This window comes from Rhinolophus ferrumequinum (genome assembly GCF_004115265.2).
Source record: "Rhinolophus ferrumequinum isolate MPI-CBG mRhiFer1 chromosome 15 unlocalized genomic scaffold, mRhiFer1_v1.p scaffold_54_arrow_ctg1_1, whole genome shotgun sequence".
Classification (NCBI taxonomy): Eukaryota; Metazoa; Chordata; class Mammalia; order Chiroptera; family Rhinolophidae; genus Rhinolophus; species Rhinolophus ferrumequinum.
In genome coordinates this window covers 5937234-5955372 of record NW_022680357.1, presented here as the reverse complement: position 1 = coordinate 5955372, position 18139 = coordinate 5937234, and the positions used below count along the sequence as shown (strand labels likewise).

At 47.8% G+C, this 18139-nt stretch overlaps 1 protein-coding gene across 6 annotated transcripts in view; it reads left to right on the top strand.

Moving 5' to 3' along the window:
- The window catches only part of GLYR1 (glyoxylate reductase 1 homolog), a 32461-nt gene that overhangs the window by 8732 nt on the left and 5590 nt on the right, over positions 1-18139 (top strand). Inside the window, exons 4-14 of one of the 6 annotated variants that reach the window (XM_033102021.1) lie at positions 1302-1440; positions 1999-2241; positions 7186-7272; positions 8185-8241; positions 9002-9052; positions 9141-9214; positions 11633-11732; positions 15676-15768; positions 16455-16553; positions 17265-17427; positions 17718-17897. In XM_033102021.1, the coding sequence (XP_032957912.1) occupies positions 1302-1440; positions 1999-2241; positions 7186-7272; positions 8185-8241; positions 9002-9052; positions 9141-9214; positions 11633-11732; positions 15676-15768; positions 16455-16553; positions 17265-17427; positions 17718-17897 (1286 nt within the window). Of the gene's footprint in view, positions 1-1301; positions 1441-1998; positions 2242-7185; positions 7273-8184; positions 8242-9001; positions 9053-9140; positions 9215-11632; positions 11733-15657; positions 15769-16451; positions 16554-17264; positions 17428-17717; positions 17898-18139 lie in introns of all 6 variants that reach the window. The other 5 variants (XM_033102020.1, XM_033102019.1, XM_033102018.1 and 2 more) reach the window with 5 other exon arrangements.

Sequence of the window (18139 nt, the reverse complement as noted above, 5' to 3'; positions counted from 1 at the left end):
CTATTGTGTCAAATCTCAAAGTTTAAGATGAATTGGTCACAAGGGAGGTACCTGCTTACCTCATCCGGTGGGAGCTCTGTGCAGTGAGGCCAGTGTCTGAGTCCCCACTCATTGTTCATTCTCTCCATTTTGTTTACCCATAGATAGCATACCTAGGTATGCTGTTGCATTTGCAGTCTGATGGTCCCAGAGCTATTGTGTGTGTACAGACCCATCGTCACAACCATGAGCACAACACTCAAAGGGGTCTGTTGGTGTTTTTTATATACACAGTTTAGCACTTTTACTAGTGACTATTGTCTAGCTTTCTCTAAAGGAGAGAACCCTAAGTTAGTGTGATAGCCCAGTTTCTGTATCTTTAACCTGATCCACTTTTTCTGAAGGTTATACTATGAAACCTGTGAGTGTTACAGGGTAAGACATGTAAATTAACTGTTACCTTGCCAAACCTATGAACTTCTCTCCTTTATACTGGGAAACTGAACGTCATTTAGGGAAACCACGGGAAGCCAGCTGGGGCAGATTTTTTCACATTAGTATGGTCACCGAGGTATTCCAGAATTGACAACTGATGGCTTTTTTCACTTTCATGTGTTATACACTGAAGTTAGGAACTAAAAATTAAATATCAGAAGAGTATATTTTTGTACTTTTAATCTCAAGCAGAATCTTGTTTTTAAAGGCCTCCCTTTGTGAGTGCTGCCCTCATTCCAAACCACGTGTCACATGTTTTATGTGGCCGAGTAGCCATGGATACAATCATTTATGAACAAATATAGGCTCCATAGCTGCAGATATTTGTAAGAGCAGCAGATTTTAGGTGTTGCATTTCTTTAGCATCCCTGATTCTCTGTGATTGACAGGCCATCATTCTGGCTCAGGTTGTTGCTGAGCGCTGATGCTTCCAGGTGCCCCGATTCCCTGGGATCCGTGTGTGGCCATCTGTACTGTGTGGTGAGAGTAGGAGGGCATCTCCAGGTTTCCTCTGCCCTGAGCATGTAGAAAGGTGTGTGTGGTTCGGTGTGGAAGGCCGGTGAACGAGTAGAATAACCAGTGATTTCATTTCAGGGAAATTCTGATTTTGTTTATTGTTGTTCTGCTTGACTTGTTCCAAGAAAACATACTTTTAGGCTCAAGCATTTGAGGTAGTCAATAGCATGTTTTGAAAAAATAGCAGGCCTGTTTCCAAGGCCAGTTAAAGCAAATGGGTATTTGCATTGCATCCTGCTGGGATGAGGTCTTTGATACTTTCTGGCGCCGGCAGTGTGGATCATACCCTTTCCCTGTGTGTTTTCTGCTAGTGCGTGGATCAAAGTGGAACAGCTAAAGCCATATCATGCGCATAAGGAGGAAATGATAAAGATTAACAAAGGAAAACGATTCCAGCAAGCTGTGGATGCCGTGGAAGAGTTCCTCAGGAGAGCCAAAGGGAAAGACCAGGTGAGGTACCCCATGAGTCTCAATTTATGCCAGTGCCAAACCGGTTATTTCTGCATAGGAACTAACAGATTAAATATCACCCAAACCTGAAACTCTATTCTTATGAAATGCCAATGGAGAGAGAGCTACTTCAGTTCTAAGGTATCAGCGTTTTGCTAATCAGCTTGAAACTCCATGCATGTGGCTGACCTTTCTGGAATAGACTGTTGCTCTTAGGAAAGTCACCTGGACCCAGGAGAAGTATCTGACTACAGCACAGGTTGATTCTCCCTTTTATAGCACAGAGATCAGGAGCACAGCCTCTGGGATATATCCACTGCCCGGGTGTAAATCCCACTTCTTAGCTTTGGGACTGTGGGCAAGGGACTTGATGATTTTTTTTTTTTTTTTTTTAATCTGCTTCCCCACATGTAAGTGGGGATGACAGCAGAGCCTGTTTCACTTTGTTGTGCAGACAATGCATGTGACGTGCTTGTCACAGGGTGTGGCTCTTGTAAATGGTGGTGGCAATGGCAGCAGCTATTGTGGTGGTTATCATCATTATTATTAAACTTTCAGACCTCATCCCACAATTCTGCTGATGACAAGAATCGGCGTAATTCCAGTGAGGAGAGAAGTAGGCCAAACTCAGGTGATGAAAAGCGCAAGCTTAGCCTGTCTGAAGGGAAGGTGAAGAAGAACATGGGAGAAGGAAAGAAGAGGGTGTCTTCAGGCTCTTCAGAGAGAGGCTCCAAGTCCCCTCTGAAAAGAGCCCAAGAGCAGAGTCCCCGGAAGCGGGGTCGGCCCCCAAAGGATGAGAAGGTTTGTTTTATCTATGCAGCTTCTGGGATTAGTGACTTCCTTTTGCATATGGCAGAGATGAACTCTAGTATGCTGCAGCTCACTACATGGAGGTAGAGTCCTGTGCTGAGTGCTGCTCTAAAGAATCCTACGGACCAACGGAGGGACACGGCCTGAATGCATGGGCATGAAGTAGGAACACAAGGCAGCAAAGGCTTGTGCGTTCCACTGGGTGATCGAGTCAGGAGAGCGGTCCACCGGAGCAGCATGCAAGGCTGGCAGTGGAAGGGGCGTGGCAAGAAAGAAGGGAAGGTGTCAGGAATTGGAGGGCCCAGCCCACATGGGGGCACAGCCCTGATGGTGGTGTGGATATTCTCAGTACAGGGAGAGACGGGAAGGAGAGTGAAGAGATAAAAGTAGGTCGTCACTAGATTGTGGAGAGGCCTACTTAAGCAGTGCTGTACTGGCATGGAGTCATTAGGGGGCCGTGAAGGTGTTTGAGCGGGGTGTGGAGGTAGCCGGTATCGAAAGGAACTGTGAGAGGCACTTCCGAGGAAGCGTTCATACATCAGATTTGGCACCTGGTTATGCAGTGGGTAAATGAGAAAAAGGAGAGGGAAACAATTGCAAGTTTATGCCTGGGAAGTGGTGGTAACTTTTCTCAAGAGCAGAGGGGTCGGGAGAAGAGCAGACTTATAGGGCAAGAGGAGCAGCTCTGAGTACCATGCATTTGGGGTGGTGCCTAGACCACCAGGGAGACTTGGAATAACACGATGGAGATGGAAATGTGGGAGGCAAATGTGGAAGAAGGATGTTGGATCCGTGAGACGGGATGGGGTTTGTGTTTGGATAAAGTAAAGGGGGAGAAGAGTGAAGGGCAAAGTCAGCTTTGCAGAGAGAGTGCCTGTAGTTCAGGGTGGGAAGGAGTCAGAAGAGCCTTGAAATAACATACTTCCTGCCTTCCTGAAAAGATGTGTGTCGAGTCTTAGAGGCCAAGGGAGGAGAATTTGAGATGAAGGAGGTAGTCTCACACAGGGGAGATTGTGAGAACAGGATCAAGGAGGGGGGTAGGAGCCAGATGGCTGGCAGAAACAGTTGGGTGATGAGGCCATGATGAAACATTAGACATCGGATCAAGACTTGCAAATTCAGACACCAGCAAGACCAGGCAGGCCATGGAAGCAAGTGGAGCCAACCGATGCAAGAAGAAATGGCTCAAGTAGGAGGTTCCACGGCCCTGCCTCCATGCTGAGAGCGTTAGGGTGGCAGCGGCTGCGGCCTGGGCAGGTCATGCTCTGTCCATGGAGTTCCAGCCAACTTTTGCCAGATGGTGTGGTTTTTCTCAAGAGAAGCTGGAAATAAAGATTTTTAGGTGAAATGTTCCCATTTTAAATGTTGGAAGGTAACTCAAAATTTTACCATCTCTGGGCTAGATTCAGCCTGTGGGCTGCCACGGGCAGCCTGTGAGACCGCTGCGTTAGAGAAGGTCCTTTGTGCTGTTAAATGACCAAAGACCAACAATAGATGAGAGCAACTGTAGCATGGGGACTGCCGCGGGTGATCATGAGCACAGGGAACTGCCAGCCAGGGGTGGAGAAGATTTAGAAAACACAGCTGCTGTGCATGAAGAGCTTTTCAGGGGTATGATCCAGTTTCATCCAGTTGAATTTATTTCCAGGGATCCAGAGGAATCTGGGCTGTCAGGTTTTGTACTATACTCCAAATTCACATTGTCTGGTGTCTTACGCCATGGATCTCAGCAACTCCTGCTGGCCCTGGAGAAAAACTACTTCTTTTTGGATAAAGGGAAGTATAAAGGAGATGTTAGGAAGAGGGCCTTGAATTTGGATTGTGATTCCATGACTTGCCATGGCTGTGTGACCTTGGCCACCTACGTTTGTCTCAGTTTCCTCATCTGATCATTGAGAGGAAGAAAGATACAGGAGTATCTTTGTGAGTAACAGGAGCAGAGCACCTAGGGCAGTGCCTGCAATGCATTAGGCATTTGATGAATGTCGTTCCTGTGTGACTTTTCGGCAGGAGCACAGTGTTGTGTGAGCGCCACCCCAGAAGCCGCTGCCGGGCTTACTACTGCTAGGGACTGAGAAGTCACGCTCGCAGTAAAAAGCAATTTGCTCTTTGGTCTGAATTATTAATCAGAGAGTAGTAACATTTCTATTGCTGTTCTGGGAGCCAGGTTTCCATCCAGGGGCTCTACCTGCCATTGACCGTCAGGGGGTTCCTTTCTACGAAGTCTGCATGTTTGGCCTGGCCTCTAATGAAGGATTTGTCAGCAGAAGAGGAAGGAGCTTGACTAGTGATTAACCACCTTCAGGGATGTAGGGAATCTGTGCCTGGGCTTGGAATTTTGGTGTGTCTTGTGCTCTGATACATCCTGTGGTCTAAAAAGAGTATGTGTGTTGCTATAGTAATTGTCATTTGGCTGGCGAGCTCCTCTCTGGAACAGAGCAGTAGCCTAAGCTGATAACTGGGCAGAGCCCCAGGTGATTGCCGTTCTAGGCCATAATCCCCTGTCCCATGAGGATTAATGGAAAAGGCTGATCTTGGTGGCGGAGGTGTCAGTTACATGCAGACAGGCTGAGGCTGGGTTTGTGTCTAGACTTCCGTGTGGGAGCCATGCTGAGAGGTATGCTCTCACCCTCTCTCTGGGGCTCTTATTTCTGAGTCCTGGGCTAAGAACTACAACTCTAGGAACAAAGCACCCCGACAATTGAACTGTCAGCCCTGTGGCTCCTAAACTACCAGCCTCATGCAGAGAGCAGCGATGTAGGAGTCGGGGCCTTTGATTTGTGCTAGATGGATGGAGAACTGTGTTCTCCACCTTCCTCGTTCTGTCGTCGTATTCTTAGGCAGATCACTGGATCTGGGCGGCCTCCAGTCACAGGTGGCCTTTGACATTTCAACACAATGAAAATGTAGTTGCTCACTCAAACGAGCCACCTGTGGCATGTGACGAGTGGTGACAGTGTTAGTGTGGATACAGAGCATGGCCATCATGGCAGAAGATTCTTTTGGGCAGTACTGCATGCACTAGGCCTCTTTTTTCCCCAAACCTCTTTATTCAACAAATATTTATTGAGCATCTACCATAGACCAGAGCTAAGCAGCATGAAAGATAGACAGGGCCCCTCTTGTGTTCATTTCTTCAGTAAATACTGAACACCTAGTATATGCCAGGGATGGTTCCTGCATGGTATACAGAGTAGACAAAATTGGTAAAGTTCTTACTTGGGTAGAACTCACTTATGGTAACATAGACCCTGAAGCCAAACGCCCTGGGTTTCAGTTGCATCTGCCACACTCAGTTCGGTGACCTTAGGCAAAGCTGCTTAAGCTTGCTGTGCCTCAGTTTTCTCTTCTGTAAAATGGAGACGATAATAGTTCTATTTCATGAGGTTGTGAGGATTACATGAGAATATACATAGAAAATAGCATTTACACTAATGTCTGACACATGGTAAGCCCTGTAAAAACATTTGCTGTCATTACAATCAAAAGCAGCATCTTGTTCCAATGGGGGAAGATAACAGAGGGGTCAGGGAAAGCACTCTGATAAGGTGACATTTCAACAGAGACCTAAAGTGAGTGTGTGAACCAAGTAGATAATTGTTGGAAGAGCGTTCCCACCAGTGCAAAGGCACTGAGGCAGTTGCGTGTTTGGTGTGTTGGGGAGTGGGGAGGGAGGGCCAAGGGGGGTGAGCTGGAGAGTGGTGAGGGGAGAGAAAGTTACAGAACGTGATGTCAGAGATTAGCATGGAGTGGGGGTTGCAACACATGTAGGACCCTGTAAGCCACGACAACAAAGCTTCTGGCTGATTGTGTGAGAAAGAAAGTCGTTTTCGGCAGAGAACTGTCAAGCTTCACTATGGCTGCTGAGTACAGACTAGACTGTAGGGGTCAGAAGCAAGAAGATTCCTTTTGTTACAGTCCAAGTAACAGTTGGTGGTGGCCTGAGCTTGAGTGCTAGTCGCGGGGGGGCCAAAAGAAAGGGTTACAAATTCCCAATTGTAAAGCCATAATCATTGCCCATGTGTTAGAGGAGAGAGGAGGATAGAATTAAGAAGGACTTGTAGGATCTCGGCCTGGTGGAATGAGATTGCTGTTTTCTGAGAGTGGGGAGACTGCAGCAGGAGCAGTGGGGGCAGGGAAATCAAGAGTTTAGTGGGACATGTTGAGATTCCCATAAGACATCCAGGTAGAACTGTTGGCCACCGTGGGGGGAAGATGGCAGGTGGAGAAAGGGAGCAGGAGGTAGTCGTTGGTGGAGGGGACGAGAGCAGACCAGTTGTAAAGCTGGAACAGTGAGTGCCCCTTTGCCCGGCACAGGTGTGGGCCAGGCCATGGGTGAAAAAGAGCAGCCCGTTCTGCTGGGGCTTCTCTGCACAGTCTGGGGAGAGAGCGGGGCTCTTGGCTCCTGACCACCCGAAATTCTAATTCTAGCTTTGTTGCTTAGTAGCTGAAAAACGTTGAGCAGATTTCCTCATCGGCACCACGTGGCTTTTTTTTTTTTTTTTCCAGTTTTTCTTGAGATCTGGTGGATTCCTTCTGAAGCCAGTACTGTTTTCTTCGCGTTCATTAGCCATAAGGAGTTTTCTGTGACCTGCTGACAACACTGCAGACCATAGCTGGGCTTTCCAGTTACCTCTGTTCTTGTGAAATGTAGACACACGAACATATTTTATTTCAAGAACAGACAAGAAAGGCTGATTCCTTGTGTTGATGAGAACTTGCCATTTCTTCCGACGGGTGGTCATCAGATCCAGGGCTGGGGACTTGGACTTGAACTGACACTGAGACATGGAGCTGGCTCAGGGTTTAGTCCGGGTGGGATGTGACCAAGGGAAGCAGAGCAGTGAAGAGGTGGAGGTGCTCCGGCCTTGGGGCAGGAAGACATCTGCTACTGAGGTGGCCGCAGCAGCTTGATGATCTGCCTTCCTTCTGTAGGATCTCACCATTCCCGAGTCTAGTACCGTGAAGGGGATGATGGCTGGACCCATGGCCGCGTTTAAATGGCAGCCGACCGTGAGCGAGGTAAGGAGCTCGCCCTCGTGTCAGCGATTTTCTGGACTTGGCTGTGATGCACCTTTCCTTTTACCCCTTTTCTTATGTATGAGGCTTTTTTATTTTTTTTTTTAAATCTCCAAACAGTACAGAAGAGTATGAGATAAGGAGTGCAACCTCCACCCTCACGGGTGCTCACTGTGAAGTCTGATGTAACCTATTCTAGCCCTTTTGGTACACTCACCAGCCATCATTTATATAATGATATACCCATGTGTAGTTTGTGTTGTGGGGACTAGCATTATTTTCCACAAAAGTGGGGTCATTACACAGATTTTTTTTCACCTGATGCTTTTATAAACACCCTTTCACTGTCTGTATATACAACTTTGATGTTTAGTAGCCACGTGTTATTCTGTTGTTGATGCAGATGCACCCTGTCCCTGTTACTGGGCCTAATTGTGAAAAGCCCTTAAAAGTCTGTCAGTCGTCGCCACTCTATTCATGTTGATTCTCAATGAGATAAGACACTCAAGTGTCTGTTATCAGACACAAGTAGGTCAAAACCCTAAAGTTGAGAGAAAGTCCTCGGAATTGATCTGGCTTAGTCTGCTGGGTTATCCAACATGACTGATGATTGTTGGACTTCAAAAATACTAGTATGCCTTTTAATTTTTCCCCCACACAGTTATTGGAATAATTTGTATACCAGCCTGGCAGAAATGCCGAGTCTTTCCCACTTGAAGCCAGTTTTCCTCTAGCTGGGACAGAGGTGATTTATAAAAGGCTTAGACTAACAACGGGAAGAGTTTCCAGACAGTTGTAAAATCGAGACCAGCTCCCAGGGGTGTTTCAGCCAGAGGAGAGTCCAGGTACCAGGCAGAAGGAAGTGACCTCTGGTGGAAGATAACGTGTTTTTATTTACTCATTTTCTGGTTTCAGCCTGTTAAAGATGCAGACCCTCATTTCCATCACTTCCTACTCAGCCAGACCGAGAAGGTGAGTTGTTCTCTGAAGTTCTTGATCCTCAGTCAGGGGCTGGCCTGAGGGAGAGTGTTGTTCCATTGGAACCTCACCTTGCTCATCTGAAACCTTAGATCTGCCTGTACCCTGCCCAGAGCAGCTAGGCAAAAGTCACATAGAAACCCGCCCGTGAATCACGTGTTGTCAAGATTAAAAATAAACCCCCTAAAAAAGCTTTTAAAACTCAGCAGCCGTTGCTTGAGACATCTGTGGTTGCCTTTAAAGTCTAGGGCAGAAACTAAACCTCCTGAGCTGTCGGCCACCCGCAAGGCAGCCTGTGCAGCCGGGGGGGCGAAGGGGGGGCACATTCCTAGGCTCGCTGGCTGAGATGCTCGTAGTCCTCGGTGTGTGGAGGATAGGTCCCAAAGTGTCCGCAGAGCCATGGCTTAGGCCGAGCCTTGATAGGATCTGCGCATAGAATGTGGCTTTGGAGTTGGACAGAACTGGGTTCCAAGCCTGGTTACACTGACCAGCTCTGTAATTCTGGGCGTGTGACTTAACGCCTCTGATTCTGTGCCATCGTCAGCAAAAGAACCTTGCAGAGTTGCATGGAGACTTGAATGAGGTAATGTGTGTTAACTTTCTAATGTGTCATCTGGAAGTTCAGTAACATTGGACACCAAGTAAGATGTTGATGTTAACATCCTCCATTAGGCCTAACTTTTCAGGTACATCATAATGAAGACTGGTTAAGCGTTCAGTTCAATGAATGGTCTTTTTCCTCCCTCTTTATTAGCCAGCTGTCTGTTACCAGGCAATCACAAAGAAGTTGAAAATATGTGAAGAGGTACGTCGGTTCCACGCCTCCCCATTTTTATCTTCCCCCGGGGCCTCACTAGGCAGACCTACCTGACAGTTTGTGCTTCGTTCCCCAGGAGACCGGGTCCACCTCCATCCAGGCAGCAGACAGCACGGCCGTGAACGGCAGCATCACACCCACAGACAAAAAGTAGGACCTGTGACAAAAAGGCTTCCTGTGACTCTGGTTCTGCTGGGAAGTGGGGGGTGACCCTGAGGGGACTTTTTAAGGGTTATACCCGGCTATTGCCAAGACTGAGTGGAAAGAGAGGGAGAAAGTTGTAATTCTTACTGATGATTTGCCTACGAGTAAATTGACTTGCAGAAGACAGAAGTTGCCCTGAAATGTGCAGATGTCCAAATGAGCAGGGACCACTCTGTTCCACGGTTCTCAGACTTTGCTGAGCTTCCGAATCACCTGGAAGGCCACTAGTAAAGCACCAATTGTTGTGCCCACCCCTCGGGGTTTCTCGGTCATTAGGTCCCAGGTAGAGCCTGAGAATTTGTATTTTGGACAAGTTCCCAGATATGCTGCTGCTGCTACTGGCTAAGTGGAACTGTGATGAAAACCCTGAATTTGGCTGTGGGGGGCAAGAGGTGAAGATATTAATATTTGGAATAAAGCCTGTCTTCCTGCATCCCCTGGCCCTCCCTGCTGTCGCCTCCCAGCCCTCCCTATGTACCTGCCTGCTACTCTCAGTCCCACCCAGGCAGGTCAGAGAGCCCTGACTGTGGTCCCCACACTTTAGCTTGCACCCACACTCTGTTGGCCAGTGTGTTTCCAGAGTTGTGCCGATGAAAAGAATTCTTTGCTAACAAGGAGCATTCTTCTGAGCAAGATAGCCAACTCTGAATTTCTCGTCTGTGTCTTCCAAAAGGTTCTTTCTCAGACTAAAAGCAGTGCGTCTTTTACTTCATTCACAATTTTTTGTGCTGTTGATATCACTGATTTTACCAGTTATTTTGGGTGAACTTCCTTTTATAGAGGGAAGGAGCTATAGGTGTGTTATGTGCTAATAAAAAGGGAACTGGGTGTCACCCATTCATTTAATGAGGTTTGTGTTGGTTTAAACAAAAAAAGCTAGGACGGGTTGAGGACAGTCCCAATGCTTCACCCAAGGCCTCTATTGCCCCCTTCGTCAAACCCTTTTTTAACACGAGTGTGAAACCAACTATAAAACAAACCAGCCGTCTTGTTCTTAGTCCACATTCTCCACCTGGTCTCAAGGACCCCATGGGGGACTGTCAGTTGCCATGTTAAAAATCTAGAAGCTTCATCCCCAGGTCTCCTGGTGTCCCGGAACACCAAGAAATGGAAGCAGAATTAGTCCTCATGGTTTAGAATCACAGGGAAAACTTGCACTACCCAGAAAGCTGTGAATGACCAAAGATCTCATTGTTTTTAAGCTTCAGCTTAAAACTTAGTGGGCAAGGTTGCCATTTGGTGAAGAAGGTGGTGGGTTCCATTTTCAGCATTTGGTTCAAATGACTTAGCACATTGGGACAGAGAGTGTGAGAAGTGCATATTCCGGCAGGGATCAGAAGAAACTGAGTACAAGGGCCAGTTTGCAGAGTTGGCTGCAGCTGTGACTCCCAGGAGACCAGAGCTACTGAAAGGATAACACGGGTCTAAGTGGGGAAGCTGCAGAGGCTGTCTAGAGCGGAAAAAAGCCCATGGTGAAAACTAGAACATGATGTAAGAAGAAATGAAGAAAGGCATTATTAAGCCCTGTCACGTGCCAGGAGAGATAAAGAAGTGCAGGAATCAAGCAAAGACATTTGGGCAAGATAAAACCATCTAAAAAAGTAGCTAATAGTCCTCAAGGTTTCGGGGTTGCAGGAAAGAGCAGGCTGTAGGAAGTGAAGGGAAGCATAGTGTGTCTACCTAAGGACTTAGGTCTCAGAAGGGTTGTAATGGGCCTGCAGTTAGAAGGGTGTGGTGGAGAGCGGAAGATGGGCCAGCGGGCAGTGGAGAGGAGCCGGAGAAGACAGGCGTGGGAAGAACTCACGCAACTGGGAAGATTGGCTCCAAAGCTCAGGCAAAGCTTTGAAGAAGAGGGCAAGGCCCGTCTGCTAATAAAAATGTGAAATGTGGTGCAGCTTTAGAGCCGGGAAAGGGCAGGGAAGACTGGGAACCTGCTTGCTACAGGGAAGGAAGGCGGCTGGCTCTGACACAGCACTTCAGTTACTTGTCACGGGTCCTGATGTGCTTTAAAGTGGCATCTGAAGGCCTAGCACTCGAAAGCCTTGCAAGAGCCGGGGACAAATGTCTGCTTTCTCGCTGTCGTGGAATAAGAAGTTCATACCCTCTATCATAGCAACAAGGAAACGATTTGGAGGACTTACCCTAAGCCACATGAGTCATGCTTCTGACTGTGGTAGTCGAGCGTTTAGAAATGCCCGTTTAAATTTAGGGACACTTTTAAATGATGGCATAATCAAAGTCACAGTCTGCCGTGTGCCACCGCTGGCCCTGTGGGCATGTGTCAGCACACAGCTGAGGGGTGTTAGTGGCGGTCTGTGGTCCCTCCCCCTCCGCCCTGAACTAATCCGTCTCTCTCTTTCTCAGGATAGGATTTTTGGGCCTCGGCCTCATGGGAAGTGGCATCGTCTCCAATTTGCTAAAAATGGGTCACACGGTGACTGTCTGGAACCGGACTGCAGAGAAAGTAAGCACTGATGCTGGGGGCATATTGGGGGGGCCGGGCCTGGACTCAGCGTTGGGCAGCTAGGGGTGGGAACGTCTGCCTGTGGTCTCTGTCCGGCATTCTGCACACAGTGGGGTAGGGGAAGCCGACAATTAAGCTTCGGGTGTTGGTGTGAAAACTAAACTTTGAGAACCAGCCAGGCGCATAAAACGAAGTGAAAACTCCCCCCTTTCTATACCATTACCTGAGCTAGCTCGTGTGTTTTTGCACCCTTTTGCCCATGCCCATGGAAGCGTGTGTGTGTGTGTGGAATTCACTAATAAGGAGTGCATACAGATGGATCTGCTTCGTCCTTTTCAGTGGCTACACTGCTCCCTGTCGTTTGGCTGGTGTCAACAGCATTCTGCAGTGACAGTGGTCTGTACCTGCACTGTCCGGTGTGGCAGCCACGAGCCACACGTGGCTCCTGAACGCTTGAATCAAAGATAGTAGGACTGAAGAATTGACGTTTTAATTTCTTTAAAGATTTTATTGGGGAAGGGGAACAGGACTTTATTGGGGAACAGTGTGTACTTCCAGGAGTTTTTTTTTTCCCCAAGTCAAGTTGTTGTCCTTTCAGTCTTAGTTGTGGAGGGCGCAGCTCAGGTCCAGGTCCAGTTGCTGTTGTTAGTTGCTGGGGGCACAGCCCACCATCCCTTGCAGGAGTCGAACCAGCAACCTTGTGGTTGAGAGAACGCGCTCCAACCAACTGAGCCATCCGGGAGCTTAGCAGCAGCTCAGCTCAAGGTGCCATGTTCAATTTTAGTTGCAGGGGGTGCAGCCCACCATCCCTTGCGGGAGTCGAGCAGTCGAACTGGCAACCTTGTGGTTGAGAGCCCACTGGCCCATGTGGGAATCGAACCGGCAGCCTTCAGAGTTAGGAGCATGGAGCTCCAACCGCCTGAGCCACCGGGATGGCCCTGAAGTTTTAATTTTTTTCCACTGAAATTTAAATAGTCCTCTCTGGCTAATGGCTACCATCTTGGGCAGGACAGGTTTAGAAGTTCCCAGCCTAAGATGGCAGTCCACAGCTTCCAGGGGTCTGTACGTGCCCGGACATGGAATTCCAGGGCTGTGAATATGCACCTTTTGTAATGGAGAGAGGCCCTGACTCCCATCAAGTTCTCATCTAAGAATGGGTGAAGAACTATAGTCTGACCCAGTAAAGTACAGCACTGGACTTGCCAGGAACAAAGGAAGAGAGACTGAGACGACCAGGCTCTTGAAGAACAAGGTGGGGCTGAGCATGTATTTGTGAGATGACTGGGTGCGAGGCCCCTTGTGTGCGGCGAGGTGAGAGCTGAAATGAGGGATGATTGCTAAAGGAGGTAGTGGAGCTGATGGGTTGGAATTAACAGAAACGTTCTAGGCAAAATGAAAAATTCCTTTTCAACAATAACAAGGAACTACTTGGAGAGTTAAAGGGGCCCTGGGGAAAAGGGCACTGAAGGCCGTGCTAAGGGATTTGGGGCTTCAGGTCCTGGGCATTGAGTGGGCACTGCAGGGAGCTAAGTCAGGAGTGAGACCTCAGACGCCCCATCGGCAGGCTGGCTGGGATTCAAGGCGAGTTCCCAGGAAATCCAGAGGTGCACAGCCGCAGAACGTCAGATCCAGAGGGTTTGCTATGAGTACACTTAGCCCCTCTGGTCATCCTGTTTTCCTGTTTAGAAAGCCAAACTAATAAACAAGCCATTCTTTCCAGATTAATGTACAGGAAGGCAATAGAGCAACGCAGGTAGAACTTGGGTTGAGAATTGGGCAGATCTACGAGTAAGTGCCGGTCACACCCTGCTGCTTGCCCTCTTCAGCAAGATAGTTAATAGCCGTAGGTCTCGGAGTCCTCACCTGTAAGATGATGGCAGTAAAAGCCCCTGCTTCATGGGGTGGAAGGTTAAATGAGATGATGTGAAGTAGTCAGCACAATGCCTGTGCATTTACTACAAATTATGTAGCAAATGTCATCTTTAAAAAGCTTTTTAGTGTAGCCGGTTAGTTCAGTTGGTTAGAGTATGGTGCTAATAACACCAGGGTTGCCGGTTCGATTCCCTCATGGGTCACTGTGAGCTGCACCCTCTTTTAAAAAATAAATAAATAAAGCCATTTAATCGTCATGAAAATCCCCACGGAATTTTTATAAAAATCATTTGAAAAGTGATTCTCTGGTTCTTCTGGAAAAAGAGGTAACATATTTTTTCAGTTTTCAGAAAAGGAAGAGTACTAAAGAGGTCTCTCCTAAGCAAAGTTTAAAACAGGATATAATGCCAAGATGCATTTTAGTGCTGTAGTAAAGACGCAGACCTACCAGGTAGACCGGTAGTGTCTTCCTCTGATAGTGGTGGCCTGCTGTGAATCAGACAGAGAGAAGGGCGGGTGAGTAAGTTATGTTTAGGACGGCTGGTTAGAGATTTGAGGAAACACTAATCTCACTTCCTACCGCATAGTAAAATATATTCCAAATAGATTACGAAATATTTTTTTCAAAAGGATAAAAACAGAAGAAAATAAAATTAAATATTAATAGATCTTTCTAAGCCTAGGTATAAATAAACAGAATTGAAAGCTATACCAACTAAAAGTGCTTATAGCAAATATGATAGGAAAAGGGAAATATGTTGATTTTATGAAACATATAGTTTGATAACTAAGATTAAAAAAAGTTCCCGAGGGGCGGCCGGAGGGCTCAGTTGGTTAGAGCACGAGCTCTGAACACCAGGGTCGCCGGTTCGATTCCCACATGGGCCAGTGAGCTGCGCCCTCCACAACTAGATTGAAGGATAATGACTTAGAGCCGATGGGCCCTAGAGAAACACACTGTTCCCCAATATTACCCAATAAAATTAAAGAAAAAAAATTTTTTAAAAGTTCACGAAAGAGGAAATAATAAGTGTGTTTAAAAGGTTTAGTAATAAAAATATATCCAAAAAAAAAAAAAAAGCTATTTTTGGCTGGTTAAATCATCAAGTAGGATAAAATTTCCGTGTATGGGTGCTTTTTTGTTTGTAAATGACATACTCAGTGCTACTGATTTGAGACCTTGCTGGTGGTCGTTAATACATTGACTCAACCCTATCGGAAAGCCATTTGTCTGCATTTATTAGGATTTTTAAAAACTGTTTTATTTTACATACAGAGACCTAGATTCAAAACATGGAGAACTAGTATACGTAAAGCTATTTGTTGGAGTCATTTATAATTAAAAGCAGGCCAGATATTGAACTGCAGGGAGCTATTAAGAAAATCCAGATGTATCTCTTGATGGAATATTCTGCAACCATCGTTATAAATGATAATTATGAAAGACTACAACATGGGTAAATGGAAATCATATAAAATATTAAAAATTGGATACAAAATATAAAATAGTAGGTTCAAGTTATTCTAATTCTTTTTTAAATGCCTGTGGAAAAAAAATACACCGAAATAATGATGATGTGTTTTGTTAGATGTTCTGGGTGATTTTAATTTTCAGAAAAGAAAAGTTAGTGTTTATAGACGCACACTCACCCCTCGCCCCAGAAGTATCTCTGGAAACATCCCAGCCGCCCCTGCTTCAACACAGTGCCGCTAGCACAGGGAGCTGGATGACGTTGCCAAAGCCAGGACAACCACAGGGCTATGGACCGGTACTGCTCACATCCTGTTCTTCAAACAGGAATCCTTCCGCAGACACTTGTCTTGTGCTTACTGTGAAGTAGAACACCGTTCTATAAAAACACCAGGTGTGCAAAAACACGACACAGTCCATGAGAGGCCCCATCTACTTCCCTCAAGACGCCGGGCCTCCCAGCCTCAGCTTCCGACCCTGCCGTGGGAGGCCCACCAGGAGGACTGGGCACTGTCTCTGGCCTGGCTGGCATGTTTGTTGTGCACTGCCTGCAGCTCACGTTAGGATCTGTGACTTTTGCAGTGTGATTTGTTCATCCAGGAGGGGGCCCGCCTAGGAAGAACCCCCGCTGAAGTTGTTTCAACTTGTGACATCACCTTCGCCTGTGTGTCGGATCCAAAGGCGGCCAAGGACGTAAGGATCCCCTCCCTCCCCTCAGCGCCTCAGGTTGTGGCCAGGAAAACTGGCTGGCCTCCTCCCCTTCTCCCCGCGCACACGGAGTGAGTGAGTGCATTTGGGGCGGGGGTTTGAGTTTCCCATCTGGGGGGCCATCACCCATTGTGAAGGGTGTTTGCATAAATTGAATACAGACTTCCTTTAATTCAGAACAAAGCATGAAAACGGCTAGGGTCCCTGAGGTCTGTGCTAAAATGGATCTGACCATTCCCATGTATTCTTGTTGAGCTGGAAGCTTTGGGGCTAAGTGTGCTTTTGGTCCATGTGCCAAGTTCCTATGTTTAGCTATTGCTGTTTTTGTCTGTTGTGAAAGTTCAAGTGCAGTAGTCATCTTGTTAAACTGGTGACCAGTCCAAGTAAATCCAAAGAAGCCCCAAAACATAAGCACTGAGGTTCCATCTTTTAAATGGGAGGTTTTTAATAAAAAGAAACATTCTTTTTAAAGATGAATGGGAACATACCAGAAATACTTTCCTTTCCCTTGCTTATTTACTTTCTCTTCCCTTTTCAGCCTTAATATTGATTAACTCCTAATCAGGAAATAAGCCAAAAAAGGAAAAGAATTCTGACTTTAGGTCTAAGGGGCTCCTGGATGTCTTGCTGGGGGCCTGGGCTATTGCTTCTCCCTTGTGTCCCCACAGCTGGTGCTGGGCCCCAGTGGCGTGCTGCAAGGGATCCGCCCTGGCAAGTGCTACGTGGACATGTCAACAGTGGACGCTGACACCGTCACCGAGCTGGCCCAGGTAGCGGCCTTCTTCACGCTAGCCTCCAGCATCCTTTTGGATGGATCCCAAAATTCAGGCCTATCATGCCCAAGTGTGGGCAACGGGGTTCCTCTAGAGCCAAAGCCAGAGAAGAGCAAGGCCTTGGGACAAGCCTGTCTTCACTCTCTACCCTCAAAGCTGCAGCTAGTTTGAGTGGCCGTGAAAGGATAGGTGCTACCCAGCTGGGCTAGGCCTCAGGTCCTATAGCTGCCACCCTTGCAATGATAAGCAATCCAGGCTGCTAGCACAGCCTTCTTGGTTTAAACGTCTGTCTACATTTGATACTAGCAGAGTATTTCTGCTCCCTGAGATGCTGGGCCCAAGTGAGGGGGGCAATGACTTCTAGCCCATCTGTATTCTGAGGATGGCTGAAGTCAGGGAGCTGTGGTTGGCCAAGCAGTTAGCACGGCTGTGTTTGGTTATAGTCTTTGGTCTTTGAAAGAAATTCCGAGTAAATGGGAGCTCATGAAGGAGAGCCCAGCCTTGTTCTGTTCACTGCATGTGATTCAGGCGTCTGTTGAAGGACAGTCTGCTGACCCTCCCACGGCGTTAGGCCAGCACCTGGTACAGATGTCGGCTTTGGGGCCTCAGTGTGAAGGGCCAAGCCTCCCACCTGAGGACGTTCCTTGCTCCCTGCCCGAGATCTTGGGGAGAAGCAAGGCCTCCAGAAGCTGTGACTTTCCTTTCCAGGTGATTGTGTCCAGGGGGGGCCGCTTTCTGGAAGCCCCGGTCTCAGGGAATCAGCAGCTGTCTAATGATGGGATGTTGGTGATCTTAGCAGCCGGAGACAGGGGCTTATATGAGGACTGCAGCAGCTGCTTCCAGGCAATGGGGAAGACCTCCTTCTTCCTAGGTAACATATCTGCCCACCTGTCGGGCCACATCCCCTCTAGACCGCACTGATGACAGCGTCAGTCCCGCACAGCCTCTCTGCCTGGGGCCCCCGTGGGAAGGTTTCCTTTGACTTGCACAGTCAGTGCCTGGAAGGAGGAAGAGCCAGAAGGGTCAGAGCCAGTTCTGTCGGGGGCAGGTGAATGGGGCCTTCCCTGGGCCTAGAGGTGGGTCCGAGCAGGGATGAGGGTGGGCAGAAAATCCCTGCCTTCAGATCCTTGGGAAGTGACCCTGATTCTTTGTCCTGGGCAGGTGAGGTTGGCAATGCAGCCAAGATGATGCTGATCGTGAACATGGTCCAGGGGAGCTTCATGGCTACCATTGCTGAGGGGCTGACCCTGGCCCAAGTGACAGGCCAGTCGCAGCAGACACTCTTGGACATCCTCAATCAAGGGCAGTTGGCCAGCATCTTCCTGGACCAGAAGTGCCAAAGTAAGTTGCCTTTGGTTCTCTTGCATTTTATTTTTGACTGGAGCTGGGTTGGGCAGCTGTCACAAATCTTTTCTTCAGGGGCTCATTGGTATGAAAGATGAACCCTCTCCAGTCAGTCCATGCCCCCAGTCAGAGGGGGTCCAGAGACACCATATGTGGGATTTGGGGGTACCAGCTGGGAACTTGTCTCGTGGGTATCTCAGGGGAAAGAAATGCTAGGTGTTGAGCCCTGACAGTACTGC